The 13,120-nt window shown below is 45.4% G+C and overlaps 1 protein-coding gene across 3 annotated transcripts in view; it reads right to left on the minus strand.

The window, feature by feature from the left end:
* The window catches only part of KRIT1 (KRIT1 ankyrin repeat containing), a 35,300-nt gene that overhangs the window by 21,784 nt on the left and 396 nt on the right, over positions 1-13,120 (minus strand). Inside the window, exons 2-6 of one of the 3 annotated variants that reach the window (XM_075827693.1) lie at positions 12,953-13,052; positions 10,480-10,549; positions 5,196-5,330; positions 2,162-2,321; positions 1,013-1,105 (exon numbers count right to left, since the gene is read on the minus strand). In XM_075827693.1, the coding sequence (XP_075683808.1) occupies positions 1,013-1,105; positions 2,162-2,321; positions 5,196-5,297 (355 nt within the window). In that variant the 5' untranslated portion in view covers positions 5,298-5,330; positions 10,480-10,549; positions 12,953-13,052. Of the gene's footprint in view, positions 1-1,012; positions 1,106-2,161; positions 2,322-5,195; positions 5,331-10,479; positions 10,550-12,952; positions 13,107-13,120 lie in introns of those variants that run through there. The other 2 variants (XM_075827691.1, XM_075827694.1) reach the window with 2 other exon arrangements.

Genomic DNA, 13,120 nt, shown 5'->3' on the forward strand with positions numbered 1-13,120 from the left:
GCACCGTAGCTCCCTCGGCATAGGAGAGAGCAGGCTGAAGGAGGAGTTCGCTGGCGCTCCTTCATCTGCTCTGGGACTCCGGCTGGGGAAGCCCCTGACATCACGGTCTATACATGGACAGTGATGTCAGGAGCAGAGAAGGAGTCCCAGGCAGAGCGCTAGTAGCCAATTATTATAGTAATGTAGTATTGTTATAGTGGTTCGAATAACTAATTGATTAACAATAATTTGTATTGTATCAAATTTAAAATGTAATGCGGCCGTCAACTTCAAATTATGTGCGGCTCATTTACCCGGCCCAGTTTGAGACCCCTGGTATAGACATTGGTATACCCCTTTTTCCACTGTATGGGAAGGTGCGCATCAGTCCATGTCCTCATTGGAGCTCACAATCTAATTTCCCTACCTGAGAAACACACCTGCTATGGCCAATTAACCTAATAGAATATTTTTGCTGTGCGGAAGCTGAAGAACCTGGTGGAGACTCACACAGACACAGGAAAAACATATAAACTCCATGGAGATGTTATTCAGGACCGCAGCTCTGCACGATAAGGCTGGGTTCACACGAGCATGTTACGTCCGTAATGGACGGAACGTATTTCGGCCGGAAGTCCCGGACCGAACACAATGCAGGGAGCCGGACTCCTAGCATCATAGTTATGTACGATGCTAGGAGTCCCTGCCTCTCTGTGGAACTACTGTCCCGTACTGAAAACATGATTACAGTACGGGACAGTTGTCCTGCAGAGAGGCAGGGACTCCTAGCATTGTACATAACTATGATGCTAGGAGCCCGGCTCCCTGCACTGTGTTCGGTCCGGGACTTCCGGCCGAAATACGTTCCGTCCATTATGGACGTAACATGCTCGTGTGAACCCAGCCATACAGCGCTAACCACCGAGACACCGCGTCTACGTGCAAAATCAAAATTCTAATTGGGTGACTGTATATCGGCCTATAAACCCGTTTCATTAAATTCCCGCTATTTAGAATATTTCCAACGTTTTACCTTTGACAGAGGTTGGGACCAGGAAGAGAGTTGCTTCTTTACCGGCCTTTTCACCTTCAAGAGGAAACTTGTTCATTACCACAACTCTTTTGCCTGTTAAAAAAAATAAAATGAAAGAGATATTGTATAATATTCTGTATAATGTTTTATTAGAAAATGGGTCAACAGACAGGAGAGTCCTCCAGAGAAGTGACTTTTTATGTTACAATTTAAAGGGTATGTCCACATTTGAAAACTTGACATATAGAACTAATCTACATAAAAATGTTCGTAACTTTGTAAAAAACATCCTGTACTATAGCCAAGAGCTGCATTCACAATTCTGCAAGCTACAGAGTGGAAATCTCCCAGAATCCCTGTTCTTTCTGGTGATTTGCATTGTGGGGCATGTAAAGTTTACTGTATTCTGATGTAGGTAAAACTCACTGTCCCCCTCCATTATAGGAGCTCAGATTACCTGTAAAGGTTATGTCTGACAACAAGCTTGTTGACGGTTTCCAATCACAACCGTCAGAATTATAACTGTTGTAACTCAGGATCAATACAAAATAAGTAACGCAATGTGTACATAGTTAGTTAAAGGGTAACTAAACTTTTAAAAAACTTTTTTGTCACGTCAGAAGTTTTGATGTGGGGGGGGGGGTCTGAGCACCGAGACCCCCACCGATCGCTAAAACAATGCAGCAGAAGCGATCGGGTGAGTGCTGTGCTGCTTCGTTTTTAAACAGCTTTCCTCGGAAATAATATAAGTTCACATACTATAAGCTAATGGACGATATTAGTCGGCCAATGCTTGAAAATTATACGCAAACAATTTTTCCTGATTCATCGTCTGCCAAAAATGTTATCCGTCAAGTTCGATTTTTCCGGTCGTGGTTGACTGAAAATACAAGTGTATGGCATGATCATTTGCCACTTTGTGAAAACCCAGTTTTTTTTAGACCTCACTCGATGATCGGCCAGTTTAGTCTGGCATGTTGCTGGTAGGATTGTGCATACAAACGATCCCACGGACGATCGATCGTCTGCATTCTGGCCGATCAACATCTTGTGTCTGGCCAGCTTTAGACTTTGTCAACGTGATGTTCTGACATAAAGGGTCTCTTCTACCCCCCCCCCCCCCCGCACTCCCAAGAATATCATCCTCACCTTTAACCCCTTGATTTGAAGGAGAGATTTGCTTTGTGGTTTCCAGCACATAGTCCAATATCTCCTGGGACTTGTCTTTTTCACCCTGTATATTAGTTTCCAGCAAAACTTTTCTCCGTTTCTTCTTTTGCCCTTCTATTGGCACCTCAATCATTAAGATCTGTGGGGGGTAGAATGGAGAAGAGAGGTTGGTTAGGGGATTTTAGGCAGCAAATAACTTATAATTTATTTCAATGGGAGGTGGAGGCGTTTTTTTCCCCGCAAGCGGGAAACAAAACACTCACGGAAAAAAGAAGCGACATGCCCTACCTTGAGGCGTTTATTGCCTTAAAAACCCCATTGAAATCAACGGAAGACAGAATAAAACAAAACAAAAAAAAACAATGTGTTTTATGGCAACAACCGCTCACATTTTTTTTCCTTTGCCTGTTGAAGGAGGTAAAAAAAAAAAAAAAAAGCGTCAAAAAATGCCTGATTTTTACAGGCAGAATTTTCTGCCTGCAAAAAAAACAAAAACTCTGTGTGAACAGGGCCTAAGGGCTCATTCAGAAGAGCGTGTTCCTCGTCCGTGTGCTGGGAGTTGAAATAACAACGCGCAGCACACGGACCCATTGATTTCAATGAAGCTATTCACACATGCGTGAGTTTTCAGGCAGCGAGAGTCCGTTGCGTGAAACTCACTGCATATCCTATATTGCTGCGTTTTCACGCACCTAGTCGCCCATTGAAATCAATGGGTGCGTGAAAACCACGGACAGCACACGGACGCACATCTGTGTGTTGCCCGTGTTTCACGCATCAATTACATTGAAAAAAAATGTGCCTGCATGTGCGTGAAAAACACACGCCACCTGCAAAGCACACGGATGCTAAAACAACGCACGCAGACAGATTTACGCACATTTTTTACGGGTGTAAATCTGTCACGCTTGCGTGAATGTGGCCTTAGGGTATGTGCACACACAAACTCAAAAACGTCTGAAAATACAGAGCTGTTTTCAAGGGAAAACAGATCCTGATTTTCAGGCGTTCTTTAATCAAACTCGTGATTTTCGCAGTGTTTTTGGAGCCGTTTTTCTATAGAGTCTAAGAAAAACGGCTCCAAAAACCTTCCGATGTTTCAGCCGTTTTTTGGGACGTTTACAGCCTGAAAAACGTCTGAAAACACTCCGTGTGAACATACCCTTATTCGCAGTTTTCTCTGAGCTTGTGGGTGGAGCCTAACTGCTATCATGTCTCCCATACACTGCACACACAGTAGAGGAGAATCCTGCTTTCCTATCTCTATTATATATATAAAAGCTGCGCGTGCGTGCGTAATGTGTATGGCCAGCCTTAGTGCCCTTTTACACCAATGATCGAGCAAACGAGCGTTCACAGAACAGGGCAACGATCAGCCAATGAACGAAACTATTATCGTTGTCGGCAGCACACCTCCCTGTAAACAGTGCTCGTCCCCATACTAGCTGCTTGTAAAAGGAGAAAACGAGTACCAATCAATGAGCCGTCTCTTTGATTGGCGCTCGTTTACACGGCGTGTAATACCACCTTTACTCTCCTGGGTTGTCTCCCAGAAGAGCATATGGGTATGGCTGACACGGTAATGGAGGGGGAAGTGCTGTGACCGACACCGTCATGATAGCAAATGTATTGGCGGACACTGTTGAGGCACTCTAGCATTCACTTTATGGGGCACTGTGGCCGACCCGGTTATGGGGCACTGTGGCCGACCCGGTTATGGGGCACTGTGGCCGACCCGGTTATGGGGCACTGTGGCCGACCCGGTTATGGGGCACTGTGGCCGACCCGGTTATGGGGCACTGTGGCCGACCCGGTTATGGGGCACTGTGGCCGACCCGGTTATGGGGCACTGTGGCCGACCCGGTTATGGGGCACTGTGGCCGACCCGGTTATGGGGCACTGTGGCCGACCCGGTTATGGGGCACTGTGGCCGACCCGGTTATGGGGCACTGTGGCCGACCCGGTTATGGGGCACTGTGGCCGACCCGGTTATGGGGCACTGTGGCCGACCCGGTTATGGGGCACTGTGGCCGACCCGGTTATGGGGCACTGTGGCCGACCCGGTTATGGGGCACTGTGGCCGACCCGGTTATGGGGCACTGTGGCCGACCCGGTTATGGGGCACTGTGGCCGACCCGGTTATGGGGCACTGTGGCCGACCCGGTTATGGGGCACTGTGGCCGACCCGGTTATGGGGCACTGTGGCCGACCCGGTTATGGGGCACTGTGGCCGACCCGGTTATGGGGCACTGTGGCCGACCCGGTTATGGGGCACTGTGGCCGACCCGGTTATGGGGCACTGTGGCCGACCCGGTTATGGGGCACTGTGGCCGACCCGGTTATGGGGCACTGTGGCCGACCCGGTTATGGGGCACTGTGGCCGACTCGGTTATGGGGCACTGTGGCCGACTCGGTTATGGGGCACTGTGGCCGACTCGGTTATGGGGCACTGTGGCCGACTCGGTTATGGGGCACTGTGGCTGGCTCTGGACGGAACGTATTTCGGCCGCTAATCCCGGACCGAACTCAGTGCAGGGAGCCGGGCTCTTAGCATCATAGTAATGTACGATTCTAGGAGTTCCTGCCTCGCTGCAGGACAACTGCCCCGTACTGTAATCATGTTTTCAGTACGGGACTCCTAGAATCGTACATTACTATGATGCTAGGAGCCCGGCTCCCTGCACTGTGTTCGGTCCGGGATTAGAGGTCGAAATACGTTCCGTCCATTACGGACGTAACATGCTCGTGTGAATCCAGCCTAAGAGGCAGAGCGCTCATATATAGGAGTTGTGTTCTAACAAGCTAGTCAGTGCATATTCATTCATTCAGAGCTCGCCATCCAAGAGAATTGGCAAATGTGTCCCCCAAACCAATAAGGATGGATGTCCGGCTGTAGACCCATCGAGGGTGATGGATAATAAACTGTACATCAAACATTTATTTCTTTTTTGATCATGTAATTTTTTTTATTTAAGTTTTTTGCTTTTTACATTACAAGAAACCATCATCTTACCTCATACAGTTTTGCTCGATACTCCCGTGAATTGAGGCTTCCAGCATTTTTTGGGCGAATCACAGCTACATGCACCTCTTCAGTGTCGGTGGGGCTACCCATAGCGATAATGCCCTAATGGGTGGCTCGTCTGGCCTGTGGCAACAAGGAGTAGAGGATATATCAACACGTGCCGTTACATCTCTTTACAGGTGGATAACCCCGTATGTCAAGTCTGCATACTGGGAAACAATGTGCCCAGACTCCAATAAAAAGGACTCTGGAAAGTTGGGTGTCACTGGTAATATTCTAGGGACTATCTGATCTATGAGAGCTATAATATCAGCCTAAGATATCCACTGCGAGCCGAAGAGATGAGACGTTTCTTGGAAGCCACTTATCTCCCTCCGTCCAGACAGAACAAACTACAATTGTAGTAGTGATAATAATATATATTAAATTCTTCATATTTTGCTTCCTAGTGGTTCGCGCTTTTAATTCCAACTGGATTGTGCAAAAAACATATGCTATACGGCATACAGTTCTATACGTCGAGGTTATCCCAAGTTCATAGTGTTTGATTGCTGGGGGTCCTACCGCTTGGAACCCCACCGATCACTAAAACAGGGGTCCCGGTTCCCCCATTCCTCCTTATCGCACGACCGCAGTGAAGAGGGGTTTGAGTTTTATACTCCGCTGTCTCGGTCAGTCCCACAGACTTTGAATGCCGGCACCGTGCATGCTCGACCCCTACTCCATTCAAAGTTCTCTTCACTGTTGTTGTACATTGGGGAGGAGCCTCCCATTCTAATGATCGTGGGGGTCCCGGCGGTGGACACTCTTTTACCATTGGTCTGTTTATGAGAACTTAATGGGCACCTTAGACGTTAACATCCGGATCACTTCATGACGTATATGCCGCACGTAGAGTCTGAATGTGATCAGAGTCTTAGTGTATAATATTTGTAATTATGCCCCCCCCTCCAGATAATTGCTCAGAGACCATTACTACACTATTAATGTCCGTTACGGTATTTATTTAGCGTCGTGCTCTGCGTCCTTTGGAACTCCGGACGTTGCGAAAATACAACTTTCAGCAATAAGCGTCAAAGGATGCAGAGCACTGACAGACGTTCTGTAATGTGTCCGACGAAACGAGCAGCGTGACCTCGTGGTCATCGTATAGACGGAGATAATAGGACTGGAGATGCAGCGTTTACAAGCGTGAAGGGCCAGATTGGGATATTATTTATTTCTGTTTAGAAACAATTATCATTATGGCGATAAATAGAAAGTCTGCAAAAGAAATGTAATTAAAAAAAAGTTGCCCTGGGCCATTGTTCTAATGTGAACAGCTATAGAACAGCCATGTTCACACAGAAAAACCGGCCTAAAAATTCCTTCAGGAATCTTTGCAGCGTTTCTCTGCCACAGCCATTGATCGCCGCGGGCAAAAAAAAAAACGCACTGAAAAACCCTTTTTCTGCATCCCATTGATTTCAATGGGAGGTCAGAGACGGAACCTAGGGAAGAAAGAGCAAGCCGCTTTTTTTTTTTTACTGTGTGCGGTTTCCGTGTAAAAAACAGCTCCAAAAAAACTGTGTGTGAACTAGCACTAAGTAGGACAATCCAGCACAGTACTGCCTGATAATCCGGAAACTCTCAGGATTGAAAGAAGACTGAACATTACAGACGACTCCTATAATTATCGTACTGTGCAGCTCTGGTTTGGAGGTACTATGACTAAAAAGGTAAGGAATTGCACTTTGAGCCATTCCCTCATATACTGCAGTCATATTGTCATCCTTCGGTCCCCTACTTCTTGCCAACCTACTAAAATAAAGTTACTAAGAAGTTGGGGATAGATGAGAGTATGACTGTAGAATCAGACTACACAGAATCTGTTTGTAGTCTGTAACTATGGAGACACATAGGTGTGCATAGGAGCTGCAGACACAAAACGATTAGAGATTTTTAATTAGAAATACTGGCAAAGTTGCTTCATTTTAGATGCATTGAAAAAAATCTAAGAAATATTGGTAGCGAAGGTGGAGCTTCCCTTTAAATACATCAAACAAGTTTATTTTCGCTATCCACGGTCTGGTTTGGACAACCCTTTTTAATACAGCAGGCCCCCTGGTGCCCAGTGAAAAAAAATGGGCGTACATTGATTTTATTGGAAGTCAGTAGTCTTTACGTTAGGTGGTACAGGGGGGTGTCCAGCGGAGGACCAGCACCTTTATCGTCTCAAAACGCCATTTTAAAAAGAAGGTTGTCTAAAAGAAGAGCATCCCTTTAATGAAATGATGGCCGTGCGCTGGGGACACATATACCGCAGAGGTTATTGCCTCACAATGGCGCCTTGTAATAAACATTATTATTATTATTATGTGCATCTCCTGCCTCTAAATAAATGATGGGCCGGAGATCGATGCAGTCATTTAAGCCGCTATTAATAAAGCGCTGAAAATAAATGCAAAAATAAAGGGAAATCGATGAAGTGGAACAAACAATACACAGACTCCAAGCAAAATGTCAGCGACTGCGGAGATGGAAAACGGCGAGTGAACGGTAAGGAATGAGAAGGTCCACGTGAGAAGATTAATAATTATCTTTACGTGGACCTGTCGCCTGTATCCAAAAGAACAGCCATTTTGTGGATTGAGCCAATAATAGTCTTTATTTATATAGAGCCGACATACTCCGGAGAGTTATACAATCAGGGAAGCAAAACACATACAAACGCAGGACCCTGACCAGAAGAGCTTACAACCTAAACGGCTGATAAGGAGCAAGACAAAAAAACAAAAAACAAGACCAGACAAATTTGGGAAATTTATGAAGGTGCAAATGAAAAGTGGAGCTGTTGCCCATGGCAACCAATCAGGCTGCTGCTTTCATTTTCCAAAAAGCCTCTGAAAAAGGAAAGGTTGATTCTGATTGGTTGCCATAAGCAACTAAGTCACTTTTCATTTTGCACTAGTTATAATTCTCTCCCATTGGTCTCATTTATCAAAACGGTCTAAGGGTATGTTCAAACGCACAAGTAAAAACGGCTGGAAATTACGAAGCCGTTTTCAGAGAAAGCAGTGTCTGATGTTCAACAGTTTTTGAAGCTGAAAGAGTTTTTGGAGCGGATTTTCTATTGACACTATAAAAACAGCTCAAAAGGTAACATGCTCTTTTTTATGTTTTTTTTTTTTAAACAGCGGCGTAAAAAAATGCCACGTCTGAACATAACGCAGTTTTTCCCATTGGTTTCACTGGGCAGATGTTTGTAGGCATTCAGCTACCATTTTTCCAGGCGTTTATGCCCCGAAATACACCTGAAAACTCTGCGTGTGAACATACCCTAAAAGAAAAACTGGCCTTGTAGACCATAAAAACCAATCACAGCATAGCTTTCATTTTTACAGACCGTAAAAGCCCAGCTCTGATTGGTTGCTATGGGAAATCAGTTTTAATAAACTGGGTAGCACTCCCTGGGTTGTACAGGATTAAAAAAACATGCCCGCCTTCTTCCAAAAACAGTGCCACACCTACAGGTTGTATGTGGTATTGCAGTTCAGTTCTCTTCCAGAGCCTTGCTGCAATACCAGGCACAAAACTTGGACAGGTGTGGCGCTGTTTCTGAAAGAGAACGCATGCATGAACTCTGCATATGCGGAACTTTTATTTTTACGGGGGGAATTGTGCAGGTCAGGCTCTGCTTGGATAAGACATTTAGCCACAAACATGACTTTTTATGCATTTCTTACACAACGTTATGCTTTGATGCAAAACTGCTTGTAGCCGCCCATGAGTGTAAAGTCCTGGGTGGCATTTATACAATACCTAAAGGCTGTTTTACACGGGCAGATTTCTGCCCATAATGGGCACCAATTAATGATATAACAACTCGATTGGGGCTGGATAGAAGGTCCTTGCTAGCTTAGGCCAGGGTTACACTGTGACTTTTCGTAGCGCTACTGATTGATATTAAGGCCTGATGCACACGACCGTGTTCGGTCCGTGATATACGGTCCGCATGTCGGCCGCTTGTCCCGGACCGTACAAAGTACAGGGAGCCGGGCTCCTAGCATCATACTTATCTATGACGCTAGGTGTCACTGCCTATCCACGTAACTACTGTCACACACTAAAACATGATTACAGTACGGGACAGTAGTTCCGCGGACAGGCAGTGACCCCTATCGTCATAGATAAGTGTGATGCTAGGAGCCCGACTCCCTGCACTGTGTTCGGTCCGGGACATGCAGCCGACATGCGGACCGTATATCACGGACCGAACACGGTCGTGTGCATGGGGCCTTACTATTGAGCTACAGTCCAAATGAATACATTGAGTTGCATGTAATCTTGTGGACTGCAGCGGTCACTCAATAGTTAAAATTAATCTGTAGGACTACAAAATGTCACAGTGTAGCCCTTGCCTTACACATGCGAATGCTTTACCGTATGCGGACGAACGATCGTTAATACGATCGTCCGGTCACCATCGGTTTGCATCATTGTTGGCAGCACATCCCGGTTTACACGGCGAGATGTGCTGATGACCATGATGATTTTATAGGCTGCATAAACGATGTGTCGATCACTCGACGATCGAGCGTTTGTTTGGTTGCTTGACAGCGGATCACTGCCCTGTTTACGCTTGCCAAAAATCGGAAATTAATGTTCATACGAGCGCTCGTTCGGGTGATTACTGGCCTGTGTAAATGGGCGTTAAGGCGTCTATTTTCATAAAATATATGGGTAAGGAAAGGGTAAGAAAAAAATAAAAACTAATGCCACAAATTGTGTTTATTTTTTTTATTTAATGAGAAATATTTTTTTTAGCCCACAGTAAGATTGCTTATACAGTCAGTTTGCTACAGTGTATCAGCGTAGGCAATCCTCTAAACACAGCAGCAGCACAAACATCTCTCCAGTCCTGGTTTCCTCGGTGTTGGCTCTTACCTACACTGACACATTGTCACAACTTGCTGCTGTCTAGATCAGGATGAGCTTTTAAGCTCGGTATGTAAACAAGGATGCTTTCATTCACTGACATAAAGCAGAGATTATGTAAATAGTGAGAAATTGAAACATTGTATAACTATAAGGTTGCAGAACTTTATTACATAAAACTGAAAAAAAACTTTAAATGGACGGTTGGGACCAAAACTGGTCAAGGGGATGGATTGGAAGAAGACAAATTACAATTTTAGTACAAGTACATTGGCTGCGCCGCCTATGGGTGACGGGTCTCTGCCTGTTTGGAAGAACTCATACCTTGAATATGATAATATTCTCAACTTCTTACCTGTCCTCCCCGTGATCTTCACATACTGCCGCTGCTCTGGGTGGAGGTGACTGACGGAGCCGAGCTGTAGCTGAGACAAGAAGGTTACAATGAACACATGTAGGTTTCCTGTCACAGGAAAACAACTCCGCCACTCCCCTGAGTGGAGCGCTCCATCCCCAGACAGCTCAAATAAAAGTGCAGCACTGGCTCATTATAATAACGGCCATGTGACGCTGTGCGCCGACGTATGAACGCTCCGTCAACACAACTATCTGGAGTCAGAGCAGCGCAACAACAGCACTGCTACATACACAGCAAGCACCACACGTCGTATCACACCCTTTCCATCTAGGGCCACTTCACAGGTACATGGAATATATGTATCAAAAGAATACTTATGTCTGCAGTGTAAGGAGGGTCAACAAGCAGCGCAGAGTATTTTAGGATAGTTTTGTGATCTCGTACAAGGAGGTGATTAGGTTAGTAAGGACAGGGATGCACGCTACAAGGAGAATGATGTAAACAAAATCCAATGATATTGGAAGTAAGAGCCACAGCAGCACAGAGTAATTCAGGAGATATAGTGTCAAAGGTGTTTTCCGACAATAACGAAGAACACCTGAGGCTTCCCCCAATTTGGCCAGGGGAAAAAAAAAAAAAAAAAAGACTCGTCGTCCATAATGATGTCAGGGTGGCGGCCAAACAATGCATGACACGTTAAACTTTTTTCACAGCATTTTTTTCCGGGTTCCTTGCATTAGCTTCAATGGCCACGGGCGAAAAACGGGGCAAAAAGGCGCATGCAGGTCAAACTTTGCTTCAAAATTCCTGAAGGAATTCTGATGCAGATTTTTTCTGCCTGCAAGAAACTCTGTGTGAATAGGGCCTAACTGAATATAGCACATATTACTTGTATGGCGCTGGTCTTTCATCATTTATCTATGGCAGGTTGTACTGTACAGTAAATTATTTTTGCAGTGTATGGTAGCAGTGGAACGAAATAGCCTTCGTACTTAGGCACGTGAGGATAGGCCATCAATTTGTTATGACTGGACAATCCCTTTAAAATATGCAGCATTTATATTATTGGCGTGGATTCTACGTTGAAAAGCGGTGTATGAAATCCAATAAAGCTGATCCGCATTCCATGATCATCTTCAAAATCTATGGCGGATATGCCTAGCGAAAATCCTGACTGTAAGCCATGAGATCTATTGGAAGTTTGATAAACAAAAGTAAGGCCCAGTTCACACAGTTTTTTTTGCAGGTGGAAAGATCTGAAGGAATTTTGAGGCAGAGTTTGACCTGCCTGCACTGTCTTTGCCGCGTTTTTCTCTGTCTCCCATTGATGTCAGAGTATGTGCACACACTAATTACATCCGTAATTGACGGACGTATTTCGGCCGCAAGTACCGGACCGAACACAGTGCAGGGAGCCGGGCTCCTAGCATCATAGTTCTGTACGATGCTAGGAGTCCCTGCCTCGCTGCAGGACAAATGTCCCGTACTGTAATCATGTTTTCAGTACGGGACAGTTGTCCTGCAGCGAGGCAGGGACTCCTAGCATCGTACATAACTATGATGCTAGGAGCCCGGCTCCCTGCACTGTGTTCGGTCCGGTACTTGCGGGCGAAATACGTCCGTCAATTACGGACGTAATTAGTGTGTGTGCACATACCCTCAATGAGAGGTCAGAGACAGAAACGGCTGAAGATAGGGCATGACGCCTCCACCTCCCATTGAAATCAATGGGAGGCGTTTTTGGCGCGATTACCACTTTAAAAAAAAAACTCTGTGTGAACAGGGCCTAAGGAAGTCACAACTCACAGTTCAGAATATAGGCACAAGTACTTGAGCGGTTAGATTTAAAGGGCCAGGTACCCTATTTTTCTTTTTATATGCAAAAGTAATGTACGTAAAAAGTTGCGTCACTTTGTACATACATTGCATTACTTATTTTGTATTGAACATGAGTTACAGTTTGTATTATACTCCGGAGATGTATTCACAATTCTTCCGGTAAACAAGCTCGTATCCTAATAGCTGAGCTCTAACTTTTTCCTACATCATATTACTGCACAGTATCTGGCGTAAAGACTACGCTTCGCAGAATGCAAATAACCAGGACAAGCAGGGAATGCTGGGAGATTTCAGGAACCTGCAGAATGGAGATTGCAGCTCTGGAGTATAACACAGTATATGAAAATCAGCATAAGAAATATCAGGTATTCACAAAGTGACAACTTAGTTATGTCGAGTTATACTGTATATAGTGATCAAAAGTGGACATCCCCTTTAAGAATATGATATAAAGTGATATAGCTTCAGGGATGCAATGTGAGATGAATGAGATGTTATTGTGCGTGCCCTGGCCCATATAGGAAGTGGCCACTGCTTTATCCCACCAAGTACTTTTCCTTTAACCCTGTATGTCCTATACAGCTAGTGGAGGGGCCACTATGTCTGGATGAGGGGGCCACAGACCACTTACCTGCAAGTACGATCCCTCCAACACTAGGCTACCCAGTACTAGCCTCTCCCAGACTCGCCAGCATGTCTTCCCGGGGCGTGGTCTAAAACCGGAGGCGGAGCTTGAGTGGTAGAAGGGGCGTAACGACAAGTTAGAGGCGTTGTTATCCTAACAGTCCGGATTTGCGCA

Source organism: Rhinoderma darwinii, chromosome 5 (assembly GCF_050947455.1).
Source record: "Rhinoderma darwinii isolate aRhiDar2 chromosome 5, aRhiDar2.hap1, whole genome shotgun sequence".
NCBI classification, from domain to species: domain Eukaryota; kingdom Metazoa; phylum Chordata; class Amphibia; order Anura; family Rhinodermatidae; genus Rhinoderma; species Rhinoderma darwinii.